Source organism: Eptesicus fuscus, chromosome 14 (genome assembly GCF_027574615.1).
Source record: "Eptesicus fuscus isolate TK198812 chromosome 14, DD_ASM_mEF_20220401, whole genome shotgun sequence".
Lineage (NCBI taxonomy): Eukaryota > Metazoa > Chordata > Mammalia > Chiroptera > Vespertilionidae > Eptesicus > Eptesicus fuscus.
Window position 1 is genome coordinate 75,093,509 of NC_072486.1, and position 14,214 is coordinate 75,107,722.

The 14,214-nt window shown below is 36.9% G+C and overlaps 1 protein-coding gene across 1 annotated transcript in view; it reads right to left on the reverse strand.

The window, feature by feature from the left end:
- The window catches only part of FOXP2 (forkhead box P2), a 579,029-nt gene that overhangs the window by 58,701 nt on the left and 506,114 nt on the right, over window positions 1–14,214 (reverse strand). Inside the window, exons 7-9 of the mRNA XM_054725917.1 lie at window positions 9,302–9,439; window positions 8,030–8,230; window positions 6,328–6,505 (exon numbers count right to left, since the gene is read on the reverse strand). Coding sequence (XP_054581892.1) covers window positions 6,328–6,505; window positions 8,030–8,230; window positions 9,302–9,439 — 517 coding nt within the window. The remainder of the gene's footprint in view (window positions 1–6,327; window positions 6,506–8,029; window positions 8,231–9,301; window positions 9,440–14,214) is intronic.

Below are 14,214 nucleotides of genomic sequence, written 5' to 3' on the forward strand. Positions count from 1 at the left end.
CGCCCCGCACCCGCGTGGCATCTTCCTGGTGAGCTGGGCCACACCACAGAGACCTCAGGGGCCGGCCGGGCTCCCCATGGGATCACACAGGAGCTGGTCATGCTCACTGCATCTCCACTTGGGGACTCTGGCACCCTGACTCAGGCGGAGGGGGGCGCGTGGGTGCCTGAGGGCCAGTGCTGCCCACGGCCCAGAGGTCAGCTGGGACCTGCCCTTCCACACCAGATGCTTGCACTTCGATTGCTGGTCAGGCATAGGGACCACACCCATGTCCGATTTTCATGCACTAGGGCTCTAGTTATATAATAATTGTTCAATCTTGAAATCAGAGTTTGTAGAGTAACAACTGGGTGTCAAGCACTGTGCTAAGAATTAATTAAAATGCCATAATTTATATCTAGACTAGAGGCCCAGCGTGCACAAAATCATGTGCGAGTAGCTCACTTCCTCTTGCCTCAGCTGGCTGCCCTGTCCATTGCCACTCAGCTCGTGCCCTGCCCTCCACTGCTCATACCTCTCTGCCGCTCATAGCCCTCTGCCGCTCGTAGCTCCCCGCTGTTCACTCGTAGCTCTCCACTGCTAGTAGCTCGCTGACCCGCCCCGCCCTGCCCGCCATGAGAGCCGCTGCTCCTGGGCAGTGGGGAGGGACCGAGAGGTGCTCAATGCACCTCCTGGTGGTTGTTACGGTGTTAAGGCCATGGGCCTTTTATAATATAGATTATACATCCTTGGGGCACACAAGGTTTAAAAATTTCAATGGTGTTGCTTATTGGTAAAAATTACATTAGTTGCTCTTTCACATTCAATGTTCTTTCATTTTCTATGTCTGGTAACTAGTTTTCAATATTAAATTAAAACATTTCATACACTATGATGAAAAGTAAGTCTACCGTAAATTTTTGATTCACTTAGTTACTGGTACTCTGCTTATTTTCCAGGGTTACTTACAATTAGAAGTAATAAAAACAAATTTTGGAATAAGTATTTATATCATCCATATATGTTATTGAGCCAATTTTATATTTTGTAATTTGAGTTACTGAAATAGTATCATAATTTTTATTTTCATATTAAATTTTATATTTTGAAAAATGAGTGTCCACACATGACCAAAATAATTAAATCACAAAAAAGTGTATATTTCAAAATTAAATTTCCTCACCAGCCCTGACCTCTGGGTCCTCAGTTCTCCAGAGGCCATCATTATTCCAACCTCTAGGCTACCTTTCAGAGAACTATTTGTTCATATGTAATGTGCCAAACCTAACACATTATTGTTTTATATTTGACTAGGGGCCTATTATAGCCTGTAGGTACAATGCCCATCTTTAAAATATATGTTTAATGAAGGGTGCACCAAACACACATTTTGTCCAAATGCTGAATTATAGGGAATAAAAATCGCTATTTGGCTGAAACTGAGACCAAAGGCAAGTATAGTAACAAAAACATGAACTTCTGGGATATAGGAATATAGTTGATATTTTAAAAATTACTCCTATGATTTTAATATTACAATTTTCATAGGTTGCATTTTTAAAGTTTGATATTCTATTACAAAACAATAATTTCTCAGTTTTCATCATCCAAATATTTTAATGTGGCAAAGTTGACATTCCACTCTTTAGTCTTCCTTCAAGACATAAAGAATTGACAAACAGAAGTTTTTTTTCAAGTCTTATGGCCTAAATGAAATTATGTATGCCAGCTCATTAAATAATTCTATAACAATTAGATTTATGATATCATTTAATCTCCATCTTTCTATCTTTTTTACATTTTCTCAAAAACTAACTCAACACACTTTAATATTTTCCAATGTATTTCGTAATATATGTTAGATTTTATACATAATATTAAGAGTATTCACAGAGAACTTAAATAAGCTTTATACCTGCAATAATAAATGTACTCTGTACATTTACATCTCTGTTCACTGATAGAGTTTCAGCATATAACTGACCCCCCACCCCCAAATATATTTTCCCTCCAAGTTACAAATAGAAACTTACTTGTATTTGAAAGGGAATCCTGTGATGGTAACAGTAACTCTGCATGTCATGCAGTGTTCATATTACTGGTGCTTTACACTGATTATGCATTGGTGATCTATGCAAGCACATGATCACATATTAACCAAAAAAATCAAGGATGCCAGAATGGTGTTGAACTAGGCATTTGGCTATTTATATTTCCATATGCAGAGAATGAAGCCAAAGCCAAATAACTGATTTTGACTAAATACTCATACCAAAGATAAACTTTAGCACCTTCTTAACTCAGCATAAATGACATTATTATAGACTAGAGGCCTGGTGCATGAAATGTGTGCATGGGGGTGGGGAGGGGAGGAGTGTCCTTCAGCCTGGCCTGCACCATCTCCAATCCAGGACCCTTTGGGGGATGTCCAACTGCCTCTCATAATCAGGGACTGTTGGCTCCTAACCGCTCGCCTGCCTGCCTGCCTGATCACCCCTAACCACCTCTGCCTGCCTGCTTGATTGCCCCTAACTGCTCCCCTACTGGCCTGATAGTCTCTAACTACTCCCTTGCTGGCCTGATCACCCCTAATCGCCTCTGCCTTGCCCCACACCCAGGACCCAGGATTTCCTCTTCCAGCTGGTCACAGGCACCTGGGACCTGGGCTTCCCTCCCTCTGGCCGGGTGCAGGCACCCAGGACTCGGGCCAGCTTCGCCAGGACCGGCCGCAGCTGCAGGGGACTGTGGGCGGGCGGCTTTGCCCTGGCCATAGCCACAGGTGCCTGGGACCGCGGGGTGGGCAGCTTATCTCTCTCCCAGACCGCAGGCACAGGTGCAGCCACTGGCACCCAGGACTGCAGGGCAGACGGCTTGTCCCTCTCTGGGGCCGCAGCCTGGCTGGTCCCCATTCCTCTCTCATGAGCTCATTTGTGCCTGGCTGGTCCCCATTCCTCTCTCCCTAGTGTTGAGTGTCTGAGTGACAGTGTGAGGGCGTGAAGGCGTGAGGGTGTGATGACCATTTGCATATTAGCTCTTTATTATATAGGATTATTTCAAACTATTTTAATTTTCTTTATTATTCAACAGTTCTCTGATTCCAAGCTGTTCTAGTTCCATAAAGTGTTAGTTCAAAATTATACCAGCTCCAGCCAAAACTGGTTTGGCTCAGTGGATAGAGCGTAGGCCTGTGGACTGAAAGGTCCCAGGTTCGATTCCGGTCAAGGGCATGCACCTTGGTTGCGGGCACATCCCCAGTGGGGGGTGTGCAGGAGGCAGCTGATTGATGTTTCTCTCTCATCGATGTTTCTAGCTCTCTGTCCCTCTCCCTTCCTCTCTGTAAAAAAGCAATAAAGTATATTTTTTTTAAAAATTGTACCAACTCCATAGCCAGTACTCCCTGTTTGGTCTTACAGACTGGTAATGAAAATATGTTTTAAATAACTTTTATAAGTTCAAAAATATCTAAAACATTGGAATGAAATGGAGTTTTTACCACATATATTTTAGTCCCTGTAATCATAGTAAACCTGTGAATATACTGTGTACTGGGATACACTGACTTCTATCTTATATAGAAAACGTATCAAAATTTAAACTACATGCACAATGATTTCCTATTTTATAACCTGTAGACAATGAATATGTGTTTCCAAATAATTACTAGTTGGTATTTAAACTTTACTATGTAGTAAATAGCTTTATATTCAGTATTTTATTTGAGATTGATTTACAAAACCATACTTTTTTATTTGCTTTCTGTATATCTGCATTCACTCCATACGCATAGAGATAATCTAACTGCCTATTTTGCATTAAAATTCAATATTATAGTAATACTCATGATGACTTGAAATGCTTCATATTTTAAATAATTTACTTTGAAATGGTAGAATACATTTCATTATTTTAAAATATAAACAAACATGTGGGTATATCTCCTGCTTTTATCAAAATTACCTGATTCTCATATACATATTTTTAATAGAGTTGAAAAAAGTTTTAACTTTGAAAGCTGCCCGAGGAAGTTGTATTGAATCATGGGGATAAATACTTCAAATATGGCATATTTTCAAGAATGCACTGAGAACATTATCACCGAATATTAATCCTACTCAGTTTTCATATGGCTCTTATCTGTGGCTAATCAGTCAACCAACCAAAGCCTGAATCAAAGTGAACTGGGGAACTATAAATAAAAATAATTAAAATATTTTTTATGTTAACCAGTATCTAAGGCAGACATGATTCAGGGCTTACATTATCTAACAAATATTTCTTCACTTTCCCACACTCTCATTTTGGGATCCCATACAGCACTCTGAAGAATTTTTTTTTTTTTTTTTCTTATTGTAACTGGCTTATCTGACAGTCTGGCTGTCTGGCTGATGGATCTCCACAGTAAGCGTTTTCACACTTACTCATCTAAACACTGAAAAACATGAAAACGATTTTCATCTTATTTGTTTAATATATAAATTTTCTGCTCAAACCCCAGATACATTTTCAGATTTACTTCCTTTTCCTCAAAGTTCTCTATCCTGTGTGGTTTATCTCTCAGCTATCTTGTGAAGCGTACCAATAAAATAAAAGGGAACAAGAGAATTCTATCAAAAGAAAGCTCAGAAATAAGAGAAATTGTTCATTTGAAAACTGTTAGAATGGTTATATGATAACACATTTATTTGTTCAGAAAGGTATTTTGTATGCTTATTTTGGAAACATATTTAACAAATATATTTCAAATAAATTACATTTTGTTTCTACGAACATCTATTTTAAACTTTCTTGAAATGCCTGTTTGAATGGTTTTAGTCATAATCATGATATATCATGCTGCTCTACTGAGGAGATTTGCATAGATTTTAGATCTTAAAAACAGATTTTATGTTACTGAAAAAAATCAATAAAATTATTTCTTTTGCTTCTGTTTTAATGTAGTTAGTTTTCTACCACAGACATCCATATTTACACTGAATTAATTTATGTCTCTTTATTTTTTTAACCTTATTTCTTCATTTGTCCTCAAATTGTACTTATTTTCCTAAAGAATAATTTGTTAATAGAACATTCATTGCTAAGGTAACACCATGATTTATTCCAATTCTCTTTGGAGTGACACAGAAAGTGGATTTATTGCCTTGCTTTTCCTTTACTATTTAAACTTTCTTGATTTTCTAGGTGTAAATTAGAGGATCCGGTGAATTAGAGTATTTGAATCAAGTGAAAGAGTGAATTCTAGGAAAAATAACCCAAGATGACAACAATTTGATAAATAAAGAGAAAAATATTTACCATACTACTTTTAATTTCATGTGGCAATGCAATGATTATGTGCATTTTAAAAACCATTTTATTTGCCTAATTGTACTTTTTGTATATATAATTGCTATTGATTTTCTTTAGTGCATCCTTAAGTCAGAAAAATGTACAGCAATTCTTACTACAATGTGATTCCTATGTAACAAATATAATGAACTAAAACTAAAGTTCATTGAGATTAAAGTTTGTTCTAAGAAAATTCTAATGCAAATTAGGATATGCTTTTATGAAATTTATCAATATATGATTCTAATAACCTGTATCGAGAATTTTAGCATGCACAGAGTCATTTTATTACCATTGTTTTTCTTTTATTTACCTAGAACTCTTTCCATTTCCCCAAAGCTAAGAGTCAAATGGTACATATATACAATTGTATTATTGTTTAGTGTTCTATTATTCTATTATAGTGTTATTGTATTATCAAAGCACATCCCCAGTTTTCTTTTCAAAAAATCAAATAAGAACACAGCTGACAGCTTTTTAAAGCTATAATGTTCAACATATGCATAGGTAATATTATTTTAGAGAAAATAGCATCAGTCTTTTCCCATGATGGGATCCCACACAGCATAACTAGGAATGTGCTCTATAGATATACATAAAACCTCTTTTTTTATACATGGAGGTTTCAACATGAAGATTAGGAACTTCTTTTTCTGATCGGTTGTCCACAAAACTCAGCTCATTCGTGTTCAATGAGTGTTGTTAGCCTTACCAGTAACCCAGTTCTCTGCAGATTTTCAGTGTATGTTTAACAGTGCTTGAATTCTGTTGCCCTTATAATTTTCTGTCACGTGACTAATAAATGCACATTTACTATCTAACAAAGCACTCGAAGGCAGGGTGTGGTAAAATTTCTGAGTCTCAAAAAAAAAAAAAAAAATGTGTCCTGCAACCTTGTTAATGGTGTTTTCACAACAAACCTGAAGGCCATAAAAACAAAATTCTCAAGGTGTACGGTTAGGCAGGCCGTGAAACGGTAGGAAGTGGAACGTTAGAAATGAAGTGCACACGTTTTGCAGGTACCTTGAGGCAGCGATTGGACAGGAAGCGCCGCCTGGCCAGGTGGGATGGAGATGAGTCCCTGACGCTGAAGGCTGAGCAGATGCTGCTGCTGCTGGAGCTGTTGCATCTGGAGAAGCTGCTGCTGGAAGACAAGCTGCTGGGCTGCCAACTGCTGCTGCTGCTGCTGCTGCTGCTGCTGCTGCTGCTGCCGGGACACCCAGCCCGTCAACAGCACAGAACCGGGCCGCACACCGGCCTCACAGAGACACGCACAGCCCCTCCCTGCCCCGGGAGTTCCCACGAGCAGCATGCATGCAAGTTCTAGATTTTCAGCTGCCTTTCTTTCAAATATTATGCAGCAGCAGAGAACCAGAGAACTTGCATTAAGAGTATGGGACAAGGGCTAGAGAAATATATAACAAAAGCTCAGACTTTTTTTTTTTTTTTTTTTAAATGGGCTTATTGCAGATGATAGTACATTTACCTCGGCTAAAAGAGTAACAGTTTATAGGAACAGTCAAGTTCAACAACATCCTCCCCCCCCCCTGTTTCCCCCAATGGAATAACTTTGATCCGCAGAGGTCCATGAATGTGGTCTCTAGTGATCTGTTAGTGAACTGGGATGTAACCTTCACAGGAGAGGCCTGTGAGCTCTCTCTCTTCCTTCCTCTCCTCTCTTGTAGGAATATATTAAAGGCTGAATGATGTTCAAGGCCAAAAAAGTGCCCTCATTAGAAGGAAAAGTATAACTTCCAACTTTGTGAGGCATGACAACGGTCCCTAGTTCTTTGGACGCGGGCGGGTACGAGAAGGAAGTCAAACTTCAGGGAGGGACAAGCTGCTGTGGAAGGCCTTTTCCTTTTAGTTTGGGGAAAAGGAACTTCTGATGCGCTCACTGGAAAACAGACTGCATAATGCAGCAAGTCATGTGGACTGCCCAAAGCCTCCAGAGAAATAAGGGAGCAATTTCTATTCTGTAGTTGATGGCTGTCTGAAATTCTATTCACAAATCCAAACAAAATCAAAGCCTCGGGAGGTCAAAACTGTTTCCTGGACGTTTGCATAATGGCAGCTTGAAGACAACGGCTCTGATACCTGCTGATCAATTTAACTACTTCAACATGTTTTGTTTGTATTATGTTTATAGTTGATGCAGTTTGCTGACAAGTGCAAGCGAGGCCCGAGAAGCCGGCTTGTCAATTTGATTTATGAGCATATCACACTGGAACTTTCTACTCGCCACTCCAAACCTACAGTAGCAGTTCATTAATCAGAGGCCTGTGACTTTGAAATCTGTGCTCAACCAGTTTCTCCCCGAAACCCCCCCCCCCAACCCCCAACAATAGGTCAAATTTGCATGCATGTTCTCTGAGCGGCAGCCCTGAGAACAAAATACGGTGCCCTCACCAACTTGGACTCTCCGTAAACACAAGGCAATCGGCACTTGGTTCGGCGCGCCGCTCGCTCTTTGCACACGGATGCATTGGTGAACATTAGATGGCAGCAGCACTGGATGGGAACTCTCAAGTTCCAAGCCACAAAAGAGGGCAGCAGGGTAGTGCTGCGGCCACTGTTACTAGGCTCAGCAAAAACGCAGGAGGACGCATCTTTGACAGCAAAAGCCTCGTGACGGGAAGATCTGAGACCGCCCCGGGCTGCACTCACACTCTTCCCAACCTCACTCTCTCCTGTGCCGGGGAGCGAGGAGCGGGCCAGTCCCTACCTCTTTCACTTGCTTTCCAGGATGTGGCTGCGGCTGCTGCTGCTGCTGCTGCTGCTGCTGTTGCTGCTGCTGCTGTTGCTGCTGCTGTTGTTGCTGCTGTTGCTGCTGCTGCTGTTGCTGCTGCTGCTGCTGTTGCTGCTGCTGCAAAAGCTGAAGATGTAACTGCTCTTGCTGTTTCTTGTAAAACTCTTGTAGTTGTTGCTGAATAAACCATTTTGACTTTAATAAATAAAGGCAAAAGTTTCACGTATCACAAATCTCCTACTCTTCTACACTGGCATACGGTAGTGTCCCTAAAGACTTGCCTCACAAGAACAAAAGTTATATATATATACACACACACACACACACACACACATTGGATTTAAGGAGACATCTGCATACACATTTTTCCAAGGCAGCTCTGAAATTTTCCAATCCAGAATCCAATAAAAAAAGCCCTAAATAAAAGAGTATAGAAAATCCGTATTCTAAAGGGCCAGAACCAAATAAATACCCTAAATTATGACATCCGAAGTCCCAATAGCATGTAAAAATAGGTTATACCCCACCATTTATGCAGCCCAAATACATAGCTATAGAGAACCAGGTTGTTCAGTTCTGACTGGGAAAATGTAATCGTTAGATGCACAGAAGCAGGCCAGGGAGAAACACAAGGGACTGGCCTGTGGTCACCATCACCTCCAGGAAAGTCAATGGTATCAAGTCCACTGAGGGGTCCCGTGATGTACTTACTTTTTAAAAAAAGATAAATTTTATGGGCTGGTGGCTTAGCTGTTTAACTTTATTCTAATAAGGAGATACTTTTTCTTCCTAAACAAAGAACCTATTTTTTGGGGGGGAAAATTGGGATGTTACTTTCCCTACTGTAACAAAATAGCCAGTTCAGATTTCATACTTACACGAACTAATAAGAGTGCTAAAGTTTCAGGAGTTTTAAAAGTAATAATTATCTAGGAGTCTCTTTGTAGGTTTATTGGCAAGTCTACAAAGCCAATGTACCTAAGCATTTGGATATTTAAATACTGACTTATTCCATGTTACAATCACACCTCTCTCTGCTCTTACCCTACACTTTAGTGAATCTAAAAACAACGACAAGGGATCTGTTCTTATGCCGCTCAGCAATTAAGGCACCGCAGTTATGTTCTAGATGCTGATACGTTGGCCCTTCAAAATGAAGAATAAATTGTCAAATACGCCCATGATGCAGTGACCGTGAGGGCATAGCCCCGGCCATGCGAGGACACCAAAGCAGGTAACCCACATTACCTGCTGCAGCATGACGGCCTGCTGCTGCTGGAGAAGGGCTTGGAGCTGCTGGGGAGACAGGACTTGCTGCTGAAGGATCTGCTGCATTTGCTGAGGGGTAATTACCTGGGGAGTCATCATGGCCACCGACACAGGTACCTAGACAGAGAGAAAAGAGAAAATGCGGTCACAACCAATGTCTGTGAACATATTTCACAGCTGTATGTCATCGCGAATAAGTTCCTTAGTGACGATGACCTATAATTGTATGTACTATTTGATATATTATCGGATGATTTAATAATAATATTAAGTACCACTGTTGTTATACACTAGCTTTCTAGATGCATCATATTTCATCATAAAGATTCTATCTTCATGCTCCACACCTCTAATGTATTATACTAAGGTATTTGAGCTTTTATTAGTGTAGTTAAAAATAAACAGTTATAATAAACAGTGTTCTCAATACTTCATAATGAATCATCTTAAGTCACAGTGCTATAAACAAAAAGCCTTTTGGAATGTTTTAAAGATATGATTAAGATAAATAATAGAGGTTAAACAATAGGAAATAATATGCCTATAAATATGTTATCAAAGCTATAAAAAGAATGTATGTAGAATGTGCTTACTCATAAAACATAATCACCATCTTTAAAATTTTATATAAAAATAAAATATATAGTACTAGAAAATACATATAATAACACATATTACTACATGAGTACATGTAGTAACTCATCTACTATATATATCTTACCAAATAATTGCATAGATCCTCTCAAAGAAGGAATCACAGCTTCATCTTTAAAAATTTTATTTCAAGCTAACTAAACTTATACCAGGAAGTCTAGAAATCTAAAAATTACTGAAAGATTACTCATTAAACTGAAAAAAAGTATTTTGCTTAACATTTCCTTTCTACCATTTCCTTCTCAATGGCCTTAGAATTAAAGAGTCAAAGAATAAAAGGAAATAAGGAGGGAGAAAAAGAAACAGGAGAAAGAGGAAGCAAGAAAAATACAGGGTAAGAAAAGCTACAGAGACAGTCCTAGAGAAACAGACAAAGGATGTGGAGAGATAGGAAAGGATGGCAAGAGAGGTAAACAGAAAAACCTTGCGTAAAAGCCTGAGGTGTATGCTAAGTTCCCAGGCAGGCACTCTACTGGAAGGCACCACTTGTAGTACTAAGCAGCATGTCAACTTGCCACATTTGCAAACTTTGAAAAAGCAATCACTTTCTTTCCTAGCAAAAACAATTCACTAAAGATGAACAGATACGGTTCACAATTTATTTTAATAGTCCTTTTTAATGCAACTCAACATTTTCAAGTCTGGTATTTTATACTATAAAGAAAGGAGAAATTAATAACGAAAAAGAAATTAGAAGAAAAAGGAAAAGAAATTCAGGGTAGATTAAGTGCTCTCTTAAGAAAAATATATTCATATTTAATACTAAAAAAAGAGCTATGTCTTTCTGTTGCATGTTGGTATCTAGAAATGTGAATTAAGTAGATATAATTTTGTGGAAGGAAAAGAATTACATTATAACAGCAAGAAATTCAAAAGTGATATTTTCAAAAATATTTCTGGATTTTTAAAAAACACACTGACATATTAGAAGTTACTGTATCTTAATTTATCATAATACAAGGCATTGTGAAATTAACTACATGCTGTCAAGATAATTTACCCAAATGGTAACCCACCTGTTTAGTTGTTTAAATACTTAATGGTCAGTTTACTTATTTGTTTGTTCTTTTATAAACAAATAGAACGGCTAAAACAAAACAGTTTGGTAAACAACTATCTACGTACAAAAATGCCTTTTCTTTCCATAATCATTTACCTTATACTGTATCCAAACAACAAAGAATCAAACTGGAATCAAGCAACAGAGAAAGACAGACATATTATACTTTAAAAAGTCTGCCAATCTATATAAACAGACAGGTAAGTAGATGAATAGATATTACATAGATGTAGGTAGCCATATACACATAGATATGTACTTGTAGATATGTATGCTCTATAACATTTATTATGTGTGAGAAACTTGCCATACTTCTCTCCTCTAACAGCCTCTTAACACTTTTTAGCATATTGTTTTCACTTATCTACTACAACTAAAACTACTTTATGTGTAACCAATAACAAATGCATTTTCTAAGAAAAGTTTTATAAATAAAGGCATGCACTTCAAGTTTAGAGTCAGATTTCAGCTTATGCAGATTACTACCCTATAGCTTGTTTCTATTATGAGTGATCTAGTGTATAAACAAATTTAAGCAAGTTTTTTTTTCTTTTACCTTTTCATTCTTTAGAGTTTATTTTTTCCCTTTTGCTATGAGTGGATAATCATTTTCTAAATATTAAATGCATGTATCTCCCTTAAAATTAAACTTTTAAGGCATAAAAATAACCACATCACTGTCATTCTAATATCATATGAATCACATGTAATGTGATGTTCAGGAAATGTTAAGCAGTTTTTGGCCTACCATCTATGACACTGCCATCTAAAATTGACAGCACATAGACATAAGATATGTAGAAAGATAAGCCAAGTAACACACAACTAATTGAACATTCTACTTCTGTAAGCTATGTACAAAAACACAAATTAAAAATAATTATATATGTAAGAATGTACAGGTGCATTCTTAGGCATTTTTAACATTACAAATAAGCCAATGATATTGTCTCAAAAAATCCACATACATAAGCTCTTCCCAAATGAAATACTTTAGGCTAATAAAAATTTAAATTATTTTAATAAATAGAAAATTAGTTTTCCTACAAGTGTCAGTTATGTGTTAATGTAAACTGCTCAACGTGTCTTGTTCAGAAATGAATGATTCTCAAAATGCAGAACTTCTCCATTTTTAAGTGTTTATTTTAAGTGACACATTTCCTTTATTTCTCCTTAATCACTTTTGTTACTGTCTCATTGCATTTTTTAGCTACTATAAGTTACTCTAGGAATTCACTAAAAAAAGATAAAGATTAACAAGTCCATACATATTTTTTGAGATTGTGCTACTTATCAATACTTAAAAAGCTAAATCAGCATTAGATTTGAAAGTCTTTGGATAACTTTCTAAAATATACATACATTAGCAACTTAGGAAATAATAGTAAAAGTCAAAAGCATTTTGACATTAAGCATAAGGAAATATTTCCTGCTAGATATGTAATTTTGTTAATGCTAATATTCTTATGAGGAATCACAATTTAAATGTGCGATAGAGGAAGGGAGGAAGAAGTTACCTCAGATATCTTCTGGTGAGAAGACAAATAAAAGTCTGGTTGGGTCTAAGAAAACATGATATATTATATTATGCAGCTACCAAATGAAATCAGAAGGAATCATTTACTTAAATGGATGTCTTAGTAGAAACTGTATTCTATCAATTAAAATCTCTTTCAGAGTGAAGAAAGGAAAAACAGTCCATTTTGGTTGGTAGAGAAATTTTTTCTCTCCTGGTATTTGCTATGCTGACAGATCTAAAAAGTCCCTATAGTGATACATCAAGGAAGGGTTTAATTTACCCTATTTATTTTCTCATTAGATGAATTAAGCATAAACCAGATGTATTGCTCTGGGCACCAAGAAGTACTAGGTACATGAACATGAAGATAGGGTTATACATTCTGAAATGAGAGAAGGAACATTCTGAAACTTGAAATGAGTCAAAATAGTAAAAGTCAAAAGCATTTAGACATTATCTTAGAGTAGGTGAGAAATGCCTTTAGATTTTAAGAAACAAATGATAAATGTGTTTACATTAAGCTTCTAAGCGTACCTCATTGAAAAGGTCAAAAAGTTCTTAAGAAACAATGCAAAGATCATGTCTACCCTCAAATGAATCTAAATAGTTCTTTTAAGAGTTATGAAAATGGACCAACATTTTTATTTGCTATAATAAGAGCATTGTCTGTTTACAATCTAGTTCAGCTGGAGTATTTCTGAATGTTTTGGGTTTATATATTAAGCATGTCACTTAATTAAACATCCCAATTATGTAATTGAAAAGGTTCTTAGTATAGCATTAGTCCAATTCTTTCTTCACTAAGTGTGAACTGGAAAAGCAATCACACCTTACAGATGAGATTTACAGTGAAAATCACTATATCCTTGCTAACAGGGTCTGCCAACTACTGGCTCATAGATTCTTTTTTCTATTCTTAAAATTTAAAGACAAAGAAAGTCCTGACCATCAGGCTCTGTTACTTTAAAAAAAAAAAAAAAAGCATATAACTCTGCTACAATTAACTACAGTATAATAACTACAAAACAAAATTTCATGTTATAATACCTGTTCCTGTTTTAACAGACTATTGATAGGAAATATTTGATTGTACATTCTTGGATAATATTGTTTCTGTTCACTTCTTTTCTCTCTACACTATCTGTATCTGTAGTTTATTTTAACATATGAAATTATTATACGGCATTGCCAGACTGGGTCCAAATTCAAGCCCTGGTTACATGTAAAATGCCTATCATAATAATAGCTTTCAAAAGCTTCCTGGTTTTATAGTATTAGAAAGAACTGACAATGAATTGAGTGGTATTTGTAAGCTTTTCATCAAGTACTGAACAGTAGTATTTAAAGAGATCTAAGATGGACAGTGCTTATTGCTCTTTAATGCAATCTTTTAGCAGCAGGGAAATACTATGACAGGAACAACAGAAAGAACAGCCCAGTTCAGTAATACACACAGATTTCTTTTAATCATGAATCATCACTTCTCAGTATGTACTATAGTTGAAGACATTAGTTTTCATTTAGCACCCATTCAATTATTTTGATAAAACAGGGTGTTTTTCTCTTTTGGAAAGTAGAGTTTGTACAACTTTACCATTCTCTTACTTACACACAAAATTTTCAGAGAAGTATAGTTTTTTCTTTGTACTATGGGTGAAA